We start from the raw sequence: 20,366 nt of genomic DNA, 5'->3' as shown, positions 1-20,366 counted from the left end.
AGTGATGTTAGAAGGGCCCAAATCCATAAATAGAATAGGGTTTTTACTTTATTCTGACTACCTGAGCCAGTCTTAAGTAGACCCTTCAGCAGATCAAATGCGTAGAGAACTAGAATTGTGACGCGTCCGTTGAAACGGTTGTAACGCGTTCATAGTTTTTAAATCTGTCAAGTTTTCCTATATCGTACTGGTAAGTAGAATAAGTGCATGAAGTGAAAAATTAATAATAATGATGTAATAATTTATAATTTGAATCGCAAGACAGGCAAAATTTTCATTGTTTATATATTTTCTTAACTTGAAGCGTTGAAAACATTATGTGCACCCTCGTGCACCACGTTCATATTTTGTAGAATGGTAGTCGGAATATTAATTAATGCTGACGACAAAAACGTAGCTGCCAAAACGTGCCAATTACGAAGCGTGTTGATGTTAATTATTGTTCATTTAATGTTACAGTGACAAGCCGTTCCAGTTATCATAACCGAATCAAATACCAATAATTTGTGTCATTTAAGTAATAATACATTTCTAATAAATAAGAACGTAAGTAAGAAGTAATTGTTCATTAAAATATGTGAAAAAAGTGATACGAAGTATGTTGACATTCTTTTTATTCCACCATTATGGATCCGCCATTTTGTTTTCTTCAACTTTAGTTGCAGAATCGTAATCAGCAACCTCAATAACCCCTTTATCGCCACTTTTGAGAACATTTCTACGACTTTTTCGACTTTTGCAAATTTTATTCCGCCATGTTGGATCCGCCATTTTTTTTTCAACTTTAGTTGCAGAATCTTAATCAGCAGCCTCAATAACCCCTTAATACTAAATTTCATTCAATTTGAATATAGTTATCATATTTTGGCCAGCTTTTTGCGTTTTCGCCCCACTGTGCGTCATCATAGTGGTCGTTCGGTGCAAAACATTGCTTGCGGTGACTGGCAATCATAGGGAATTTCACGAACACAGTTATTGCATACCAGCGCAGTAGATGAGGTCACATGCGTGACGTCATTCACCATACCTGAAATCGGAATATGTAATGAACATGTTCATGAATTTTGTTAGTGTGTTTTGAAAAAGTAAAGTTCATAATTTGATGTAACAAAACCGGTGCGCTTTTCAAATAACCCTATAATCACGAAGCACGAGCGAGGTTCATAAAGTGACTACTCTGTTGGCGTTATTGATTTCTAGGCGATAACGAAAATGAAATAACTTTAACACTGATCATACATGACAGGAATATGCAATAAAAAATATAATGTAACCAGTCTAACAGAAACATTTATTTTATTTCAGCATTTAAATCAGAAACTCGCAAGAAGACATTTTAAACAATATAAAATTATAAACATCTAATATAGTATGTTAACAAAATAAAATTTTTATTCTTATTAAATAAAAATAAATTACGATTGAATTAAACTTCTGAATACATAAAATTACAGCTTAAACATACACAACCGACACAAATTTATTTGGAATAATTTCATAATAAAGACGACAAAACAAGACAAAAATTGCTAATAAACATTGTTCAAAATTAGTGTTTCACCGGAGATACAGGTTGGTGAAAATATGCAAAACGATTTTTAAATTAAAACAAACAGGATAAAATAAAGAAAAAATGGTGGAATTTCAAAAAGCAACTAAGAAAAATTACAACAGACATCGAAAAGATTTCCATTCCTGACTCACATTACCTTTTACAGTTTGTTTTGCGGGTATCGTAACAATTATCAATCAGGGATATTTCGACTTTATTACACTGACGAGTGAGTATATTACCTGTTTATTTGCTACTTACATAGCTCAAGAACCGAAAAACTCATTAACGTCCAACTTTTGTACAACGATTGTTGGCACTGGTACTTGTTTAAATGAAATGATTTTTTTTAGCTGTAAGCCTCATGATTATGCATTGTAGGCTAAAGTAACGGTTGAGTACGGAAATAATTGGTGGAATGAGAATGAGGGAGAAAACACGAGAACTCTTGAGACGGCGTGTTGTTTATCACGAACTCTCATGGTCTGGGATAAAATCAGGGACCTCTATCAGAAATTAACACTCTACCACTGCGTCTACCACTCTGCCTGCCCCCTAATAGATACGACGTCAAGTTTCTTTATCACGGACCGACTAATGATATCCTTTTGGGATAGTGGTTCAAAAACTCCCTTGATTAAAATAAAATTTCCATTGCAGTTAACGTAATACTTGGTATATACTCGTGGGATCTACAGCAGCAGAAAATTTACAAGTTAAATATTATCAATGAACTCCTCATTTTCTTATTCAACAACTACAAACATCTGAAAGTAATGAAAACACAACTTTTCTTTAAGATAATCATCCCTATAACACAAAAACATGTGATTCCTTATAGTACACTATCAAGTCAGTACACACTGCTTAAATCATATAACTGCGAGGACTTGTTGCAAATGCAGCTACTAAATGCTATAAAAGTGAAGGAAAACAATCCATTTATATATTTTCCACAATACGCCATTTTCAACAGTGCAGCGAACTTTATCAATAACTATATCTCCGGAACGGTTTGAAATATCGAAGTTCTATAAACGGCAAAATGATTTGTTTGCCAATTGCAAACCATATAAGTAACTAGATATTATACTTATCTAAGCATTTTTTCGAAATAAACCATTTAAAAAAATTCAAATTTCTAACCTGGGGGCGAGATGGCTCAGTGGTAGAGCGTTCACCTCCGGTGCTTTGGAAAAAATGAAATGAAATCTTTGAGTTTTACGTCCCACGGTTATGCCGGTTAGGCTAAAGGAGACGGTGATTATGAGATATGAGTGAAATGGTGGAATGAAGAAAGTGGGAGGAAACGGGAGAACCCCGAGAAAACCCACGAGCACGGTGTTTGTCCACCACAAAGTTCACTTGGCGGAGGCTGGGATCGAACCCGGGACCTCAAGCACCAGAGGCCGGTGCTTTGGGTCCCTGGTTCGATCCCAGCTCGCGTTGTAGACAAACACCGTGTTCGTGAATTTTCTCGGGGTTCTCCCGTTCCTCCCACTTTCTTCATTCCACCATTTCATTCATTTCTCATCATCACCGTCTCCTTTAGCTTAACCGGCATAAACGTGGAACGTAAAACTCAAAGATTTCATTTCATTTCAAATTTCTAACCTCTTGTAACTTCGTTCCTATACACTCGAAACACGTCACACTATGATCATAGTATCCAACGCTAAGGTAGTTTCGATATACATTATCCTGTCCATCTCCGTTGTGCTGTATGTGTGATAGAGGTTTCCAAACTTTGGATGTTTATGATACTGTAACATCCTTAGGTTGCAACACTGAATAATACATGTGGTATTTTAAGTTTTCGTTTGACATGTTGATTTGAAATATGTAATAATCTGACGTAGTGCCAGATGAAAAAAACTTTATATTGGGTTGGCAACACTGTTAATGTTTCTGTTTAATGTGTGCAAAACTGTCCCTCCTCCTTATAGTTGTTTCGTGCGAAGTTTCGCTTTTCTCCCTTTTCTGGTTTCTCCGTTTTCCTGGTTGGACATTATAAACGATGTATATATATAGGGTGTTTCAGATAAAACGTCCAGTGCTTATAAATCCGAAACGGCTGAGAATAAAAAGATGAAACAAAAACTGAGATAGGAAAATGTCATAGGGTGCATTACATGGTGTTGTTGTGGTGACTCCCAGGGCCCTCCTTCAAGGGGGCCCAGGGGCCAACTTCAAATTTTTAAATAACAGCATGTATTGAATCATACCTCATTCAATAGTACTTGAAAAACGAAACAACTTTTGTAGGAAACAATTTTCGATTTGGGCCACCGTTTTTAAATGGCCGCAAAAAATGGGTCCTATATCAGATGAAACGTCCAGTGCTTATAAATCCGAAATTGCTGAGAATAAAAAGATGAAACAAAAACTGATATAGGAAAATGTCATAGAGCACATCACATGGTGTTGTCGTGGTGACCCACGGGGCCCTCCTTCAAGGGGGCCCAGGGGCCAACTTCAAATTTTCAAATGGGAACATGTATTGAATCATACCTCATTCAATAGTCCTTGAAATACGAAACAACTTTTGTAGGAAACAATTTTCGATTTGGGGCACCGTTTTCAAAATGGCCGCAAAAAGTCCGGCGCATTTAGCTCTTACCTTCACCTCAATGCTGAGCGGTCACGCTTAAAAAGCTGGCGTCAATTTAAAATCCCACCAAATGTGAAGTACGAAGTTCATGCCAAGAGGAGCAACAATGAACTTAGAAGCCTATTGTGAAACTCTACAATGACTTCGACGCGCCATTCAAAGCAAGAAACGTGAAATGCTGTCGACAAAAGTGTTGTTCATCCATGACACTGCCCGACCTCATGCATCAGTACAAACATTGCAGAAACTTCAATGTCTAAAGTGGGAAATCTTTGGCCTCCTGCTTACAGCCCTGACTTGGCACCAAGTGATTTTCACTTATTCCCGAAATTTAAGAAATTTTTGGGTGGAAACAGTTCGCAAACGATGAGGAACTCAAGTAAACAATGACAACCTGACTCAAATCTTTGTCGGCAGATGAGTATAACATCGGCATTGAAAAACTGGTCCCACGTTACAAGTGTCTTGACAATTATGGCGATTACATAGAAAAGCAGATTAAGGTCCTGCGGCTTTGTAAATAAAGTTTTGTGCTGATATCGTTTTTTCTTTTTATTTATCCATGCCAAATGAAAATGTGGGAGGAGACGGGTCTACCCCGAAAAAACCCACGGACTGTAATGGTTTAAGTAACAATATCGTCATTAGGAAGGAGACAACTTCTTGCATGTTATTTTAATAAATACGAGGTGAATTAGATAAGTTTTCGGCATAACGCAGTAAATAACAGTGTTTCAAAATCCTTTTAAGTACGTTATCTAGCCATGCTTTAAACGTTGTTTTGAAGAAGAAGAAAAAAACGAATACTTTTCTTTTATTGTAAGTTTGAAGTGTGACTTGTGACTTTTACCAAATGTGAGAAGAGAGCAGTCATCAAGTACATCTTCGCAAAGAATATGGAAGCGAATAAAATGCTTGATGAATGAACACACAGTATTGGCTAACGACTGGCCTTCACATAGTACAGTGAAATCGTGGCTAGCAGTGTTCAGGAAACGGGGGCAGTCTATGCAGTGGTACTACAGTGGGTTACCAAGGTCGAAGAAATATCGCAGAGAAAATCCGCAGGAAAATTATGTGTGTTATCTTTTTTGGAATTGTGAGCGAGTAATACTAAGGGAAAGGCACTAACATCGAATAACAAACAATATATGAGCCTGATGGACAAATTACGTATCGCATAGAAGGAAAAGGGGAGAGGAATATTGTCCAAATGCATTAACTTCTTGCCACAAAGCAGCCATTACAATGCATAAACTATGTGAAATAAAGTTCTTCATCATTTACTATCCCCACCATTCTCCTTTTGGCCCCGTCAGACTATTATTTTTCCTCAAAATTTAAGATCCATCTGAAGATTACTAAATTTAGGGACGCAAATGATGTCATTGCAACTGTAAAGGCATGGTTTGCAGCACAAGACATAAAGGAAGGAGGGGGGGGGGACGACAACATTTTATTTAATTGAATGGGATAGAACTGCTGTATTCAACGTAGTACTTGACAGGAAACTACGTTGAATAAAATGCTATCACTGTGTACTTAGCATCATGTTTTCATTCTACGGCCGGAAATTTATCTAAGCTCCCCTTGTATATATACCTTCAGAAAAAGTACCCTATGCTTTGCTGTTGACATATAAATGATAGCGGAGAACGAAAAGGATTTGGACAGATGGAGAGAAAATCGAAGAGGTTAGGACGTTCCCCTATTTAGGAAGTCTAATATCCTCGGACGGAAGAAGTGAAAAAGACGTAAGGTCCAGAATAGCGCAGGCTAAACAAGCATTCAATAGGAAAAGAGGACTACTAACATCAAGAAATGTATCGTTGGACGTTCGTAAACGATTTATTAAGACACTGGTATGGAGTGTGGCGCTTTACGGATCAGAGACGTGGACACTGAGAAAAGCTTAAATATTCAAGCTGGAAGCATTTGAAATATGGTGTTGGCGCAGAATGCCGCGCATATCATGGACCGAAAGGAAAAAGAATGAAGACGTACTAAAGGAAGCTAATGAAGAACGACAGATCATGAAGATAATAGGAAAAAGAAGAAACAGCATGCTTGGCCATTTTATTCGGCACTTCGATTGGATCACCGTGTTCATAGAGGGAAAGGCAGAAGGAAAACCAGGAAGAGGAAGACCAAGGATAGAATATCTAGATGCAGTTACGAAGAAGAGGCCTTATCAAAGTATAAAACAGTTCTCCCAAGGGAGATAAAAAATTAAAATTTCCATGTTGTCCACCAACCTATGGTTAAGGAGAGAAAGACGAAGACTTTAGTTAAGATAGTATGGTGCAACTTTTAACAATAATTACTACTCTCCATATAATGCGATAGTCATACAATAATTTAACTGTCTCTAAAAATAAATAAAATATATTAAATAAAAATACATAAAATGAAGTATCTCCTTGAATTATAGTTTATGACCAGGTACTAACAAAATGCGAGTTACTCGATGCAGTTATTACAGAATAAATAAGATCAATCTTTGAGAGAAGTCAAAAGAGTTCTTCTTGTCAAAACTAGTTATCTAATTCATAGAAATTGCTATTTTACGTGTATACTATTTGAAAATTTGTAATACAAAATACCCAACCCATCACTGGATTTAAACTTATACAAGTAATGAAACTAAAATATATACAAATCAATCTACACACAATATAACAACAAGTATTGTACAAAATGTGCCAACAAAACGTTCACTGTTTGTTTGTTTCTTTATTTCAATAAAGTACGCTATTTACGGCAGACACTACGTCAAAACCAGGCGCAAACACTAACCCTGTCGTCGCCTGCACAGTTTGGTTTGTGACTGACTGCAATTCAAACCCTTGTGAAACAGGGACAGCAGAAACCGGTACCTGCACCGACATCTGCGGCACTTGAATATGCACCGGTAAAGTAGTTGAAGTTCCAGGCGCTAACTGAATGTATTGGGTGGTCATTCCAGCAACGCCAACTGACGTCACCGTAGCGTCACCTTCGTCCAGCGTAGCAGGAGCCAAATGAATAGCATCTGTCACGGTGACAATTGCTGAAGATTCTAACGGGACGGGCAGCTTCTCTTCTGGTTCGTCAGGGTTCTCATCTGGTTCCAGAGACTCAGTTAAGTTTGCAACAGGTTCCAAGTTATCAGTGGTATTTAAACACACGGAGTTCTCGCTTCCATCCGAGTGGTGTTTCCTGTACAAAAAGGAAACATGTATAATAATAAAAGCGTAACATATTTTACTCCTTAATTTATGCAAGAAAATCTTTCGAGGCCTATGAAGAGAGTTCAACTAATTTTTTTACATAAAACAATTTTATGAAAAATTGAACAAAATAAAAAATATCAGATATATTAGATTTATTTTAAAGATAAAGAAAAATATCAACAACACCCAGTGGCGTATTTAGAAGACTATCGGGCGTAAGTAGCCCCTCTCTCCGCAATAAACTTGTTAGTTTTTCGTATTCCACGCACAACAATAATTTTTCTGACCATTTCTAAGAATTTTATTGACTTTTTCATTTTCTTATGCTCTTTATTCAGAAATAATACTATATTTGTCAAATTTCATTCCATATAAGAACTGCGTTTTTTCTTTCTTTCATCCGTTCTACTTTTCTGTTTCTTTTTCTTAGTTGTTACTTTATTTCGTTTTTCCTATCATACTTTCAACCGTTGTTAGTTGTGATTCAAGTCGGCCATCCTCAGTAACACCAAAACTAAGAGGAGCTGATGAGTGAAACTGATGTTCGACACCAACTTGCATGGATATCAACACAATGGGACTTTAGTTATTATAGCAAAGAGATATTTATATAGTTTAGTAATAAAGAAAGGTAAATGTTTGAATTAAAGAAAATCAAGAGGAGGGAATAAGTAGCCTGGGGAATTAGGTAGACCAAGAGGATGCTTCCTTTTTCTTCTATGAATAGAATTAAAGGTTAGATTCACTGCTAAATTTTGTGTGTATCATAGCACAGAAGAATCACCAGTTTGCAATTCTTCCATTAAAATTGCAATCAGTATATTTCAGCTTCAACTTGTCTCAACATTTTCTTTCAGGTAAAAACGTACACAGATAAAAATTAATATTTCCAATTTTTTCTAAAATGAAATCAGTTAAATTGAAATGAGATTACAAATATTCAACGTGTGTTTGCAGGATTGCCACTTCAGATTTGCCTCGGAAACGGAGGTAAATCCTCCACCGACATACGAGTTTCACGTTTTTTCATAGTATATTAGTAGATAATCTATTAAAATATATTTAATTCTCAAACTTAAGTGGGCAATTACTCCCCGTCCCTCCTGCTTCCCCGTGTTGTGCATAGCCCCCCGAAACAAAATCCTAAATATGCCACTGGTAACACCTAACATATAAGATCGTTTAAAAATGCATATTCTATAGTGATTGTAAGAAATGTGAGCGGATTTCTATAAGATACATACACAAACAACTAAACATAAAATAAACATAGCAAACAGAATATTAGTAAGTTTAGTACAATCTAGTACCATTTGATTCAATCTTTATTTTAAAAAGTGTGTAATCTTCACGATTTCTCTAGCAAATATTTATACCATTTTCTATCTTCTTTTTCGAAGATTTGTTTCGCTTGCGGCGTTAGTTAATAACACTTCGGGTGTTATCACAATAACAGAATTCCCATAAAATCTTACATAATTTTCTCCACTTTTCACAATCTTTGATTTTTCCAACAAATTTACTAAGTTACGAGTATATATATATATTTCGGTTGTAGAAGGTGATAACTCCTCTTCTGAGAACATGTAAAAAGGTTGTAATATCCAATAATTTTAGCTGACAAGCAAATGGTTCCTCCTCTTACTTCCAGCAGAGACTAATAAGGAAGGAAGTTCAAATGCAATTTTCTCACAATCTACATTCTATAAGTTATCACTTTTAGAAACTGATATGTTCATGTAAAAAAAAAAATAATATATATATATATATATATATATATATATATATCAAGGACAATATACATATTTATTTCGTGATTACATCTGTAAGGATTTTCTTGTACAATTTCAACTTTGTTCACCAGGTTAAATAATTTAATGAAGACGGAATCACCTCATAAACATATTTTGCACTTTTGTGCAAAGGTTCTAAACTTGAGAAAACCAGTTCTCAAACTGGTTGTTTGTGGGATATTTTCTGCCGGAGATTTCTTTATAAAAAGAACTGAAGCTTTTACCGATATAATTTATGAATTTAATTTTGAACATCTGTGCATTAGTACGTAACCACTAGAATGCATTGAAACGCATACGTTGACATTTGGTATTAACCGATTCGTCTGGCCTCTGAACTATTTAAAAATTCTTACTTTTTTTTTTTTTTTTTTTTTTGCCAAGTCAAGTTGTAGACTGAAGACATTTAGGAACAAATCAACAAACCTTAACCAAACACTTAAATCTTGCATTTCTAGTCCTGGAATGTATATGGAGATACAAAATAGTTGTGGAAATAATAATAATAAAGTAAAATTATTCTCTGTAGCATGATTTTAAAAAAGAAATGCCAATTACAATTTCATTGGAATTTACAGACAGTCCCTCGTTTTTGCCGACAATATGGTCTTGATAGCTGAATCTCGTAGAAAAGTAATAGAAGGAATAAATATATGGAGCAAAGAATTGCACACATGGAATGAAGATAAATCATAAGAAAAGTAAACTGATAAGGACAAAAAAGAGAGAAGAAGAAGGTACGATCACATGTGAGGGTAAAGAACTGGAATGGGTGGAAAGCTACGAATACTTGGGCACAACCATACACAAAGAAGGGAAGGCAGATCAAGAGATATTGAACAGAATAAATAAAGCAACAAATACATTTTACCAGTTAAACCCGCCTATCACCAATAAAAGTGAAATGGGAAGAAAAACAAAACTGCAGATTTATAAGACAATATACAGGGTGGCTTAAAAGTAGTATACACCCCTGCATTGATCAAACATAACATTCTAATTGATGGGTTTATTTGCTTCGGCTCTTCCGAGCTTGAGATGTAAGTAGAAACATATTAAGAACAAATAATAAAGAAACTAAGTCTACCTGATGGATAACAATAAGAAATGTTATAAAATGCAATGAGCTGATTAGTATGGTACTGTATACCTACTTTTGGGCCACCCTGTATAAATCAATTACAGAATATGGAGCAGAAAGCTGGACACTGACAGACAGACACAAATCAAAAATACAGGAAGCAAAAATGAAATACTTAAGACGGGTTATGGGAAAGACAAAGAGGGATAAAACAAGAAATACAAAAATTAGAGAAGAGTTGGAACAAACACCCATGAATAGCGAGATCGAAAAGAAACAATTAAAGTGGTTAGGACACGTAATTAGAATGGAAGAAAGCAGAATACCCAAAAGAATCTTACAAGCTAGAAAAGAAGGCCGAAGAATGAGGAAACCACCAAGAAAAATGTGGATAAACAATATCGAGCAGATAGCAAACAAGAAGGAGAAGACAACAAAAGAAATGGAGATATTAGCTGCGGACAGAGTAAAATACAGACCATGAACCGAGGACCCTAACGGCTACAAAAGAAAGAAGAAAAAGGAAGTGATTTTGTTCCATGACGTTCCATTATTTGTCTACGCAACCTTTATCTAAGTTTGAAGTTGGATTCTTTGACCTGAAATGAAACAATTCGAAGATATTTCTTCCAATAAAGGATAAAAATCTAACCAAAACATGTATTCTTTTGATCTTGGAGTTAATTGAGTTGATAAGACCTGAAAGTGCTATTCTTTATTTTTGTCGTCTGCAATGTGCTTAACTACGTGTTTGTAATTACGACAGTCTGTTTACGAAGTAATAATAGACTTTTGGTATGAAAGGTAATGAACAACATATTCTAAATTACAGCTAGAGAAACAATGACGACAGACTCTTGAATAAACACAGTTCCTTACAACCAAATACCTTTCCCGTTTAGTAATCAGTGTCTTTACTGATCTTTATTCCAGTGATAGTTAAACGCTTCGCTACTTTTGCAGTTGTAAGAAGTTGTTTCAATTTTATTATTATTATTATTATTATTATTATTATTAAAAAAAAAAAAAACTTGGATGTAGGTAGGCAACATCATCTACTATTTCTAGGCTATGTAGGTGGGCTTTGGAAAAAGGCATCAGAACTTTCCTTATAAAAATATAAATACCAAAGGTACGCAAGGCACATTGTCTTCATTTCACTTTCATTATATATACGTGGATACAAATAAATAAATAAATAAATAAATAAATAAATAAATAAAAGTTTACCGGCAGATCGATTATTAAATGTCTCAAGAAACAAATCTATTGGTATTAAGAAATAAACTGTAATCTGCATGGCAAAATACCTCATAAAAATAATCACTATTTGTTCGTAAACATATTTTTAAAGTAAGCGAATAAGGTACATTGTAAAGATGCTACTAAATAGAACAGGATTTTGTATTATCCAATTTTAGATAACACTAAATAACCTAGGATCTCTTTGTGACAAGCATTTCGGTTCTGTTGATAATAATAATAAGTTCTGTTTGTAAATGATGAAATTATGGTTCACAACGAATATTAATAATACTTTTTGTTTCACTATTATAGTTGCAACTCATTTATTATTATTATTATTATTATTATTATTATTATTATTATTATTATTAAGCAGTCTGCCTTTTGGCAGGTCCCGGAATTAATGAGTTTTTAAATATTTTATTATTATTATTAATATTTAACTTTAGGTTTTGACCTGGGAATGTTTCTTACACGTTTCTCGACCTTTATCTTCCTCTTTTAACTCCCAATATTTTCTCCTATTTTTCAAATCATCGATCAGCTGTGTTCCTATTCTTCTTATTCCTTGGTTTTCTTCTATCTTTCCCTCTATGGGTACGAACAAGACAATTTCTTCGCAAGATGTGTCCAATCCAATTGGCCTTTCTACGAAGAATGGTGGCTAAAAGTGTTCTCTTCTCTCCTTCCGTTTAAAAACATCTTCCTTTGTTACTCTCTATGTTCATTTTATCTTTTCTATTTTTCTCCAACATCGTATTTTGAAACTCTCTAAATACTTCTTCTCTAACTTCCTAATGTCCAAGTTTCTGAGAACCACACAGTCCAATATTCCATACATAGCATTATTCCTTAGCCCAATATCGGGCCTGCTAGTCAGAGTTGGCAAAAAACATGGTTTTTGTTGAAAAAAACAACAAAAAAAAGTTTTTTTGGGTTTAAACTACGTTTTTTTTGTTTAAATAATTTGCTCTATGTATTCATATCATTTATGGACAGAAATAAGTTCGTTTCGCCTTGATGTTATTAAGCAACAACCGGGTTATGCTGGAATGGGTCACATAAGCTTAAAGCGGAATCCAAACCGCTTCTCGACTTACATCCGAGAGAAATTGTCCTCATTTGAACTCGGAACCAGGACTAATTGGCCACAAATGTGGTACGTCTGCCGATTCACTCATGAAGGACTGATCTTTACGTACTTTTAATATAATTGTCTAATTGTCAAGAGTCATTTGAGAAGGACAAATAGATAAACAGTTGCACAAGTGAAACCATTATATATAATTACTGATGGACAATTTCAAAATAGTTCTCAGAGTACAGAAGAACTAATTAAGTCCAAGTTAGTTCACTACGAGTTTTGTTAATCCAAGTTAAAGAAATACGATGACTTAATTTACATATCAGTAAGAAAAGTGAATAAAGATACGAATTATTTGAGTCCACTTCGGCTCACTCATTTATACATAAGTAGATACCAAAGATACTTCTCATTTCACTAAATGCCTCTCGTGGGGTTTGTATGACCCCCCCCCACACAAAAAGTACATTTCGATGTATTTTATCAATAGTAAACATTATTGAAATGAAACAATATTTAGAATTTTTCTTTGATTGTAATTACATAACAATAATAATAAACTATAAAAAAAAACACACACACAAAACAAACATTCATAAACTTATTAAAAGAAAACAAAAGTTGCTTTTGTAGAATAATCTTTTTGAGTAATGAATGGGGAATTTGGGTCTGAATATAATACGAATAATATACGGGAGTGAAACGTGATAACCCACAAATGTGTGTTTATCAAGATTTTACAAACACTTGCACTTTTAAGAACATTTTTCGTTTTTTGGTTTAAACCAGTTGATTAAAAAAAAAAAAAAAAAAAAAAAAAAAAAAAAAAAAAAAAAAAAGCTGGTTTAAACCACCTTGGTTTAAAGCAGCCAACCCTGCTGCTAGTTAAGAGTGATCTTTTCTTTTTGAATGCTTCTTTAGTTGTGGCAATTCTTGACCTGATCTCTTTGTTGCAGTAAGCTTCTTTCGTCAAAATATTCTGAGATTTTGAAACTATCGATTTCCTCAAGTTCTCTTTGTTCTACTCGGACCCGTCAGGGCAACTTATTTATGTTTTTTTTTTTATTATCATGTATACACATGGCATACAATGATGACTTCTGGATTTTAAGTATTCTTGAAAATCATTTTTAATCGACATACTATCATGGTGTCTGTATTCTGATTTTTCCCCCTTACCTACACTCGAAGACAAACCAGGACCGCGGTGGCTCAGTGGTAGAGCGTTCACCTCTGGTGAATAGGGTCCTTGGTTCGACCCTAGCTCGCGCCAAGTGAACTTTGTGATGGACAAACACCGTGTATGTGGGTTTCCTCGCGGTTCTTCCGTTTCCTCACACTTTCTTTATTCCATCATTTCATTAATTTCTCATCACACCGTCTCCTTTAGACTAGGCGGCATAACCGTGGGACGTAAAACTCGAAGATTTCATTTCATTTCGAAGGCAAACCACAGTAGTAGACAGTTTATTTAAATCATATTCAGTATTTTGTGTCGAAGCTTGATGAACTGTGCGAGCCAGTGGTGAAATTACTTTCCAATTTTGATCTAAATAAACATATTTAGAAACTACATTTCTTGGCGTTAGAGGGCATGGAAAAATAGGGCCGTTTAGAAAGTTTTATGTAAGATACTTTAAGTTTGATCAGAATACCAGTTTTCATCACTGTTATTTCTCTCTTTCTAGGCCGGAGTTCGCAACCTTTTAATGCATATTTCTCCGGAATTGTTTCATGATGCTGGGCCAATACCGGAAATTCTGGGGCGTCGAATATCCAACTCCAGACCATGTAGACACACCGAAAATACTTCTCATGTCCCAAAATTATTGTCGTTAAATATGTTGTTGTAGGAATATAATTTGATAACAAATTCACCCGGTATTTCTTATAATGTTAGTATGTGTATGATCGGGAAAGATGAATGTGCCAAATTTCATGTCAAAAGAGCACCAAATAAGAACAATAAAACGAAAATAAAGTTTTATTGTCCATTTAGCAACATTTTGTTTTACTCATTCTAATTTTCGTATTTGTAATTCTTTTCCTAAGAAGGGGGCCGCGGTGGCTCAGTGGTAGAGAGTTCACCTCTGGTGCTTGGGGTCCCGGGTTCGATCCCAGCTCCCGCCAAGTGAACCTTGTGGTGGACAAACACCGTGTGCGTGGGTTTTCTCGGGGTTCTCCCGTTTCCTCCCACTTTCTTCATTCCACCATTTCATTCATTACTCATCATCACCGTCTCCTTTAGCCTAACCGGCATAACCGTGGGACGTAAAACTCAAAGATTTCATTTTATTTTATTTTCCTATGAAATTTAACACAAATATACATTTTCCGATTATACACACTAGTGTCAGTATTAAAAGTACCCTGCAAAATCATTATCAAATTATATTCTTACAAGAAGACAGTTATAGATATGCGACAATCATTTTGGACATGAGTGTACTTATGCAGGACATACTTTTTTTATCATTTGGAAGTCAACGTCTTTTCACCATACGAGACATGGCCCCACAGCTTAACAAGGAATCCGAAACGTAAGTCGAACTTACGATTCATTCCAGATAAGCTCATAGGAGAGCAAAACAAGTTTTCTCTCCACCACGCTCACGCATGCGAATTTTGGTGTTCCTCTTTCTCTCATGAACCTCCGCATGCAGAGGTATAGCATGTATATAAATACAGGGTGTTACAAAAATATGTCAAAATATTTTGAGAACAGATTCCTTACAATCAAAATAAGAACAAAAGTCCATATGGACGTGTGCTCAAAAGTAGATACCGTAAATACGCGCGTAATTTTCGCATCCCAATTTTTGAAGGGCATTTTCTGCATATTTTATTTTCCTCGCGTATTTTATTTTGCGCACGCGGACACTTTTTGTGAAACAGCATTTTTCCAGGAATCAATTACGGTAGCTAATGAACAACTGGCAACGCAGCAAAGCCATTGTTGTAAGGTAAGAAACCACACGACTTCTTAATCAATTTTTCTACAAATTTAGAATTACTTGTTTGTTGTCAATTCTTGCTATAAAGAAAATGTGTACCGGTATTTTCGTGTTATTTTGACTGGGGAAAAAAATTAGATGATGTTCGCTAATTTGGCTAATTTTTTTCCCCCGCATAATTTACGCACCCTTGTTTCAAAACAACTTTTTTCGTCTAAAAAAGTGCGAAAATTACGCGAGTAAATAAGGTAGTTTCGGAGTTATAAGGTGCCGAAAATGTGAAACAAGTGAACTTTAAAAGTTCATAGCTCCACTACTATGGGAGCTATCGTAGTCGGGTCAAGACATCACTGAGGAACTGGTATGTCCATGTTTAAGAATGCTCCAGTACTTGTGCACACCAATTTTTGCAGAGAGGTAGGTGGAGAGTTAACAGTACTCGCAAACAGCTCTCTAAAAATAATTGTGCAAGTACCGGAGGTTCTGAAAGATGGATATTTGGATAGTTCACATACTAATTCCCCAGTGATGTCTTGACCCGACTACAATCGGTCCTATAGTAGTGGAACTATGGACCTTTAAAGTTCCTTTTTTCACGTTTTTGGCACCCTATAACTAGGAAACTATGCATTTTAGACCAGAGGTTCATATGAACTTTTTTTCTTATTTTGATGTGAGAAATCTATTCCCATGATATTGCGACAAATATTTGTAACACCCTGTATATCTACAGAATTAATATAACTTTCATAATAGTTCTGCACGTTTTAAAACAGTTTCACATCAAATGGTGAGCTAATAGTCATGCCTCTCCCTACCACCCCCAAAGCTGTCCCCAATGGAATAATTAATACGTTACGAGTATTTAGTAAATTTGAAAGAAGAGTTGTTATTTTTCTTGTTAGTCAGGAATGTGAAATGATGGAATTATTAACGATGACAGGCTTGGAAATTGTATGGATACCTAATTTATTCTGAATACCACTCATTCTAGCTTTGGAACTTCTTGTATAAATTAACAAACAAATTCTGACCAAAGCATATATTAACTAATAAACAATAGCATTACAGTTTCGGCAAATTAACTTTGCCTTCATCAGACACATTATCAGTGATGAAGGCAAAGTTAATTTGCCGAAACTGCAACGCTATTGTTCATTAGTTAATATATGCTTTGGTCAGAATTTGTCTGTTAATCTAATTTATTCATACAATAATTTCACATTAATATACAATCCAAGAACAAACACAATTTGTATGAAAAGAGTATCCAAGTGATAACATGGCAAAAGGCGGAACTTGAGATAATAAGAAAAACAACACATGTCTTGTCCAGTGCTAGTCCTCTTATAAACAGATGTTCTTATATTAAAAAGAAAATACAAGAAGGTACAATTTCAATGGGATTGCTTTAATTCACAACCGACACGAATACGGAAGGACAATGGAAATTAACTTTGCAACAAATGAGTTCTTATTTCTAGAAATTCGATTTACAAAATCTGACTAAGGTCAAACTTTTAGTACATAAATAATGATCAATACTCCTTTTAAAATGTTAGAAAACTTGAGGAAGGGCTGTAAATAATACAGGATTAAAATAAATGTCGGTGTCAAACACAGAAGTGGGAGGGGAGAAAATACAACAAGTGTCTAGTTAACGATACCTGGGTAGTATTATTAATGATGATATGAAATGCGAAAGTGAAATAAAATCAAGGATAGGAATGGCGAAAGAAGACTTTAGAAGGAAAATATTATTTTGTGGGACCTTGAATAATCAGTTGAGAAAAAGACTTTACAATGTTTCGTCTGTTCTTCGTTACGTGGAGGTGTATGGGTCAGAAACGTGGACATTACGCATAAAAGATGAAAAACGAGTGGAAACTTTTGAAATGTGCGTATGGAGAAGAATAGAGAATTAGCTGGGTCGAACGCAAAACGAATTAGAGGGTGTTAGAAATAGTGGGGGAGAAAATAACAATTTTAGATATTATTAAGAAGAGGAAAAGAAACTAGTTAGAACATTGGCTAAGAAGGAATTATATCACGAGGGACGTGCTAGATGGTATGGTGGCAGAAAAAAGGGGGAGAGGGCGAAGGAGACTACAATTAATGGACGATATCAAAACAGAAGAATCGTACTTGAAAACTAAGAGGTTAGCGGAAGACCTTGAAGCATGGAAGCCTCTCAGTTGCAGCAACTGGCCTGCCAATAATGGCAGAATATCTATGATGACAATAATATTTTAAAGAAAAAAATTAAAAATGTTTTATTTATAGCGGGGTTTGACAGTGGCTAAAAAGAACAGGAATGTGTTCTCAACATCAGGTGTAAGCAAATTGGGGTAAAAATTTTGATTTTACACGATACTGTGTAAGTGGACATTTTTATGCCACTTACTTGATTTATATTAATAATGAAAACTTTTATTAGAATGTGTAATTTTGTATGCTATATTTACTTATTTCATATATATATATATATATATATATATATATATATATATATATATTATGCATAATCTATATTCATTTTTTTAAGGATTACTTCTCATATATAGATAAAACGAATCTTTTAGTTCTAAAGATAAACAGAAACCCTGGTCCATTAGAAGATATAGTTTTATTCCACATGTGTTGCAGAGAAAAGGAAAAATATAAGAGGGGTGGGGGTTAGCGTCTTTCTTTCTTTTTTTCAAACTTAATGATCTTTTCTTTCTTTTTAACTAGGGAACTTTTCGTATTCACATTCTGCAACGTGTCTTCCGATTCATATATAAGCGATCTCTGTTCTCTTGGTCAGGGCTGTTCTTTCTGAAACCATTAGATCACATGGCTTCATAACGACTTCCGTCCTGGGTTAGCGTGGACCAACCACTTTTGTTTTACGTCCGCTGCGGGGACTTTCTTTTTTAATTTCTAGTCAGGGCTATGCAGTGAAGACTTGCTGGCTAGGGAGTCTTGCGGAAGACCAGACAGGGAGTTAGGACACATAGTTACATAATTTAAAATTTTACCTTTTGTTTAAGTTGTAGGATTTTATGATTTCCAGAAGTTTCTCTCCCTGTTAGGAATTATGCGTAAACAGTTAAGTGAGACTCTGTTTAAGGTTATGGTTTGTTAAACCTTTGGTTAGGATTTATGAAGAATATTCTCGAATTCAAATGGTTTTGGGTTCGATCCGTTTGAGGGCTGAGAATTTCTTTCTCAGACCTCGATTAGATTTTATATGTCGTGCATTTTTGTTTTCCTGACTTAATCTGTGATAGGGATTGCCCTTTGAAAAAGAGTCAAGTTTTCGGGTTTCATTAGTCAGAGACCGATGGGTAGGGCACGGCCTACTATAAGGGCCTTTTTTTCTTGTCTCATAATGAGAGACTGTTTCTTACCTTTTCCTCACTTATATCCTCATAAAAACTTTTAGCTAAGCATTCCGAGCACAGTTTTCTTGTATACGAGGATCCTGTCTAGTTAGGCCAAGCATTTCTTTAAATGAGAGAATTGCTTTTAAATTTAAGGCTAAGATGAGCTGTTAAAATAGTAAGGACAGCAATAAGCTTATGCCACAGGATCCATAAAATTTTAAGGAATTTTAGTCAATTAGAGAATTTAAGTTACGTACGTACTGACTAAAAATGACGGCCTATACTCTTAGAGGTGCCTCAGAGTTTGTAGTGAAGACTCGGGGAGGGGGGGGGGGCTAAATCTGCGTGTGTTAATACGAAACTTCTAATCAGTTTATCTATCTTTGAAATTAAAGAATAATTAACTTAATGATTGTATTTTGTTCTTTAAAATAAAAAAGTCCCTGAATTCGGGAACAAGGAACTTTAGACTCTGAATTATATATAGAGTTAAAAGAATAATATTACATACGTATTATTCTAAATATTTATATAATCTTTTCATATACTACAACTGTATCTTAAAAAAGTTTCCCTCCCTGTCAAATCAGCGACTTGTTTTTCCCATCTGCAATGGCAAAGAAGCGAGCAGAAGGGATGTTTGTTTTATTCACTATCAGCTTATCTGGAATGAACAGTAGGTCTTTCGTGTTCAAAACAGCACTGTTGCCCAATTATCTATAAAATCAAGTATTTGACATAAACTCTCTTATATAATGCGAAAGTAATTCAACATTCTGAGTTGGAAGAAGGGTCGTACTTACTTCATATGCAACTTAAGATCCCAACTTCCTGCGTATGCTTTCAGGCATTTACTACAACGATAGCGCTTCTCCCCTCTGTGGCGTCGCATGTGATCATCCAGTTTTGATTTGCGAATGAATCCTTTACCACAAGTCTGACACAAATGGGGACGTTCACCTGAAAAAGTACACGATTATTTTCTCTTTGTATGTTAATGGGTATAACTACGTTCGAATATCCGTAAACAATTTTAACTCTATCCGTTAAATAATGCAACATTCTTTTAGGAAAAAGCAGAAGAAATTACAAATTTTTATCCCGTAAACAGTAGCAATTATTACCTATATTGCATGATAGAGCGAATGGAATACAAATTACAAGATAAAAAACGAACTCAATTTATTGTATTCTTAGATGCTGAAAAACTTTTCGGATATGCAAGCGAGTGTCCGTTCTCGAGGATTATAGAGGCTTAATACACGTTACGTAAAGAGATTCTTCACATGCTATTCACTTCACTATTAGTGGGCATTTTAAATTTCTATATGAAACACCGCATTTTTATAAAGTGGCGTCTCTTTAAAGAATTAACATTTATGTAGGAGCTTAATACAACTACTCCTACCCCCTTAAAATATGTTATTGTGAAGTGCACTTACACAATTATTAGCTATTCCATTTTT

General features: G+C 35.0%; 1 protein-coding gene across 3 annotated transcripts in view; it reads right to left on the bottom strand.

Annotated features, from left to right (window-relative positions):
* Window positions 1-1,270: 1,270 nt before the first annotated feature.
* Window positions 1,271-20,366, bottom strand: part of LOC145671399 (uncharacterized) — a 59,766-nt gene continuing 40,670 nt past the window's right edge. For all 3 annotated transcript variants that reach the window (XM_081740524.1, XM_081740525.1, XM_081740526.1), the window contains exons 10-11: window positions 19,704-19,860; window positions 1,271-7,361 (exon numbers count right to left, since the gene is read on the bottom strand). In XM_081740524.1, the coding sequence (XP_081596650.1) occupies window positions 6,902-7,361; window positions 19,704-19,860 (617 nt within the window). In that variant the 3' untranslated portion in view covers window positions 1,271-6,901. The remainder of the gene's footprint in view (window positions 7,362-19,703; window positions 19,861-20,366) is intronic.

Source organism: Thermobia domestica, chromosome 15, assembly GCF_964235325.1.
Source record: "Thermobia domestica chromosome 15, izTheDome1.hap1.1, whole genome shotgun sequence".
NCBI lineage: Eukaryota > Metazoa > Arthropoda > Insecta > Zygentoma > Lepismatidae > Thermobia > Thermobia domestica.
The sequence above is the reverse complement of the archived record's forward strand: the minus strand, read 5'-3'. Positions and strand labels throughout refer to the sequence as shown.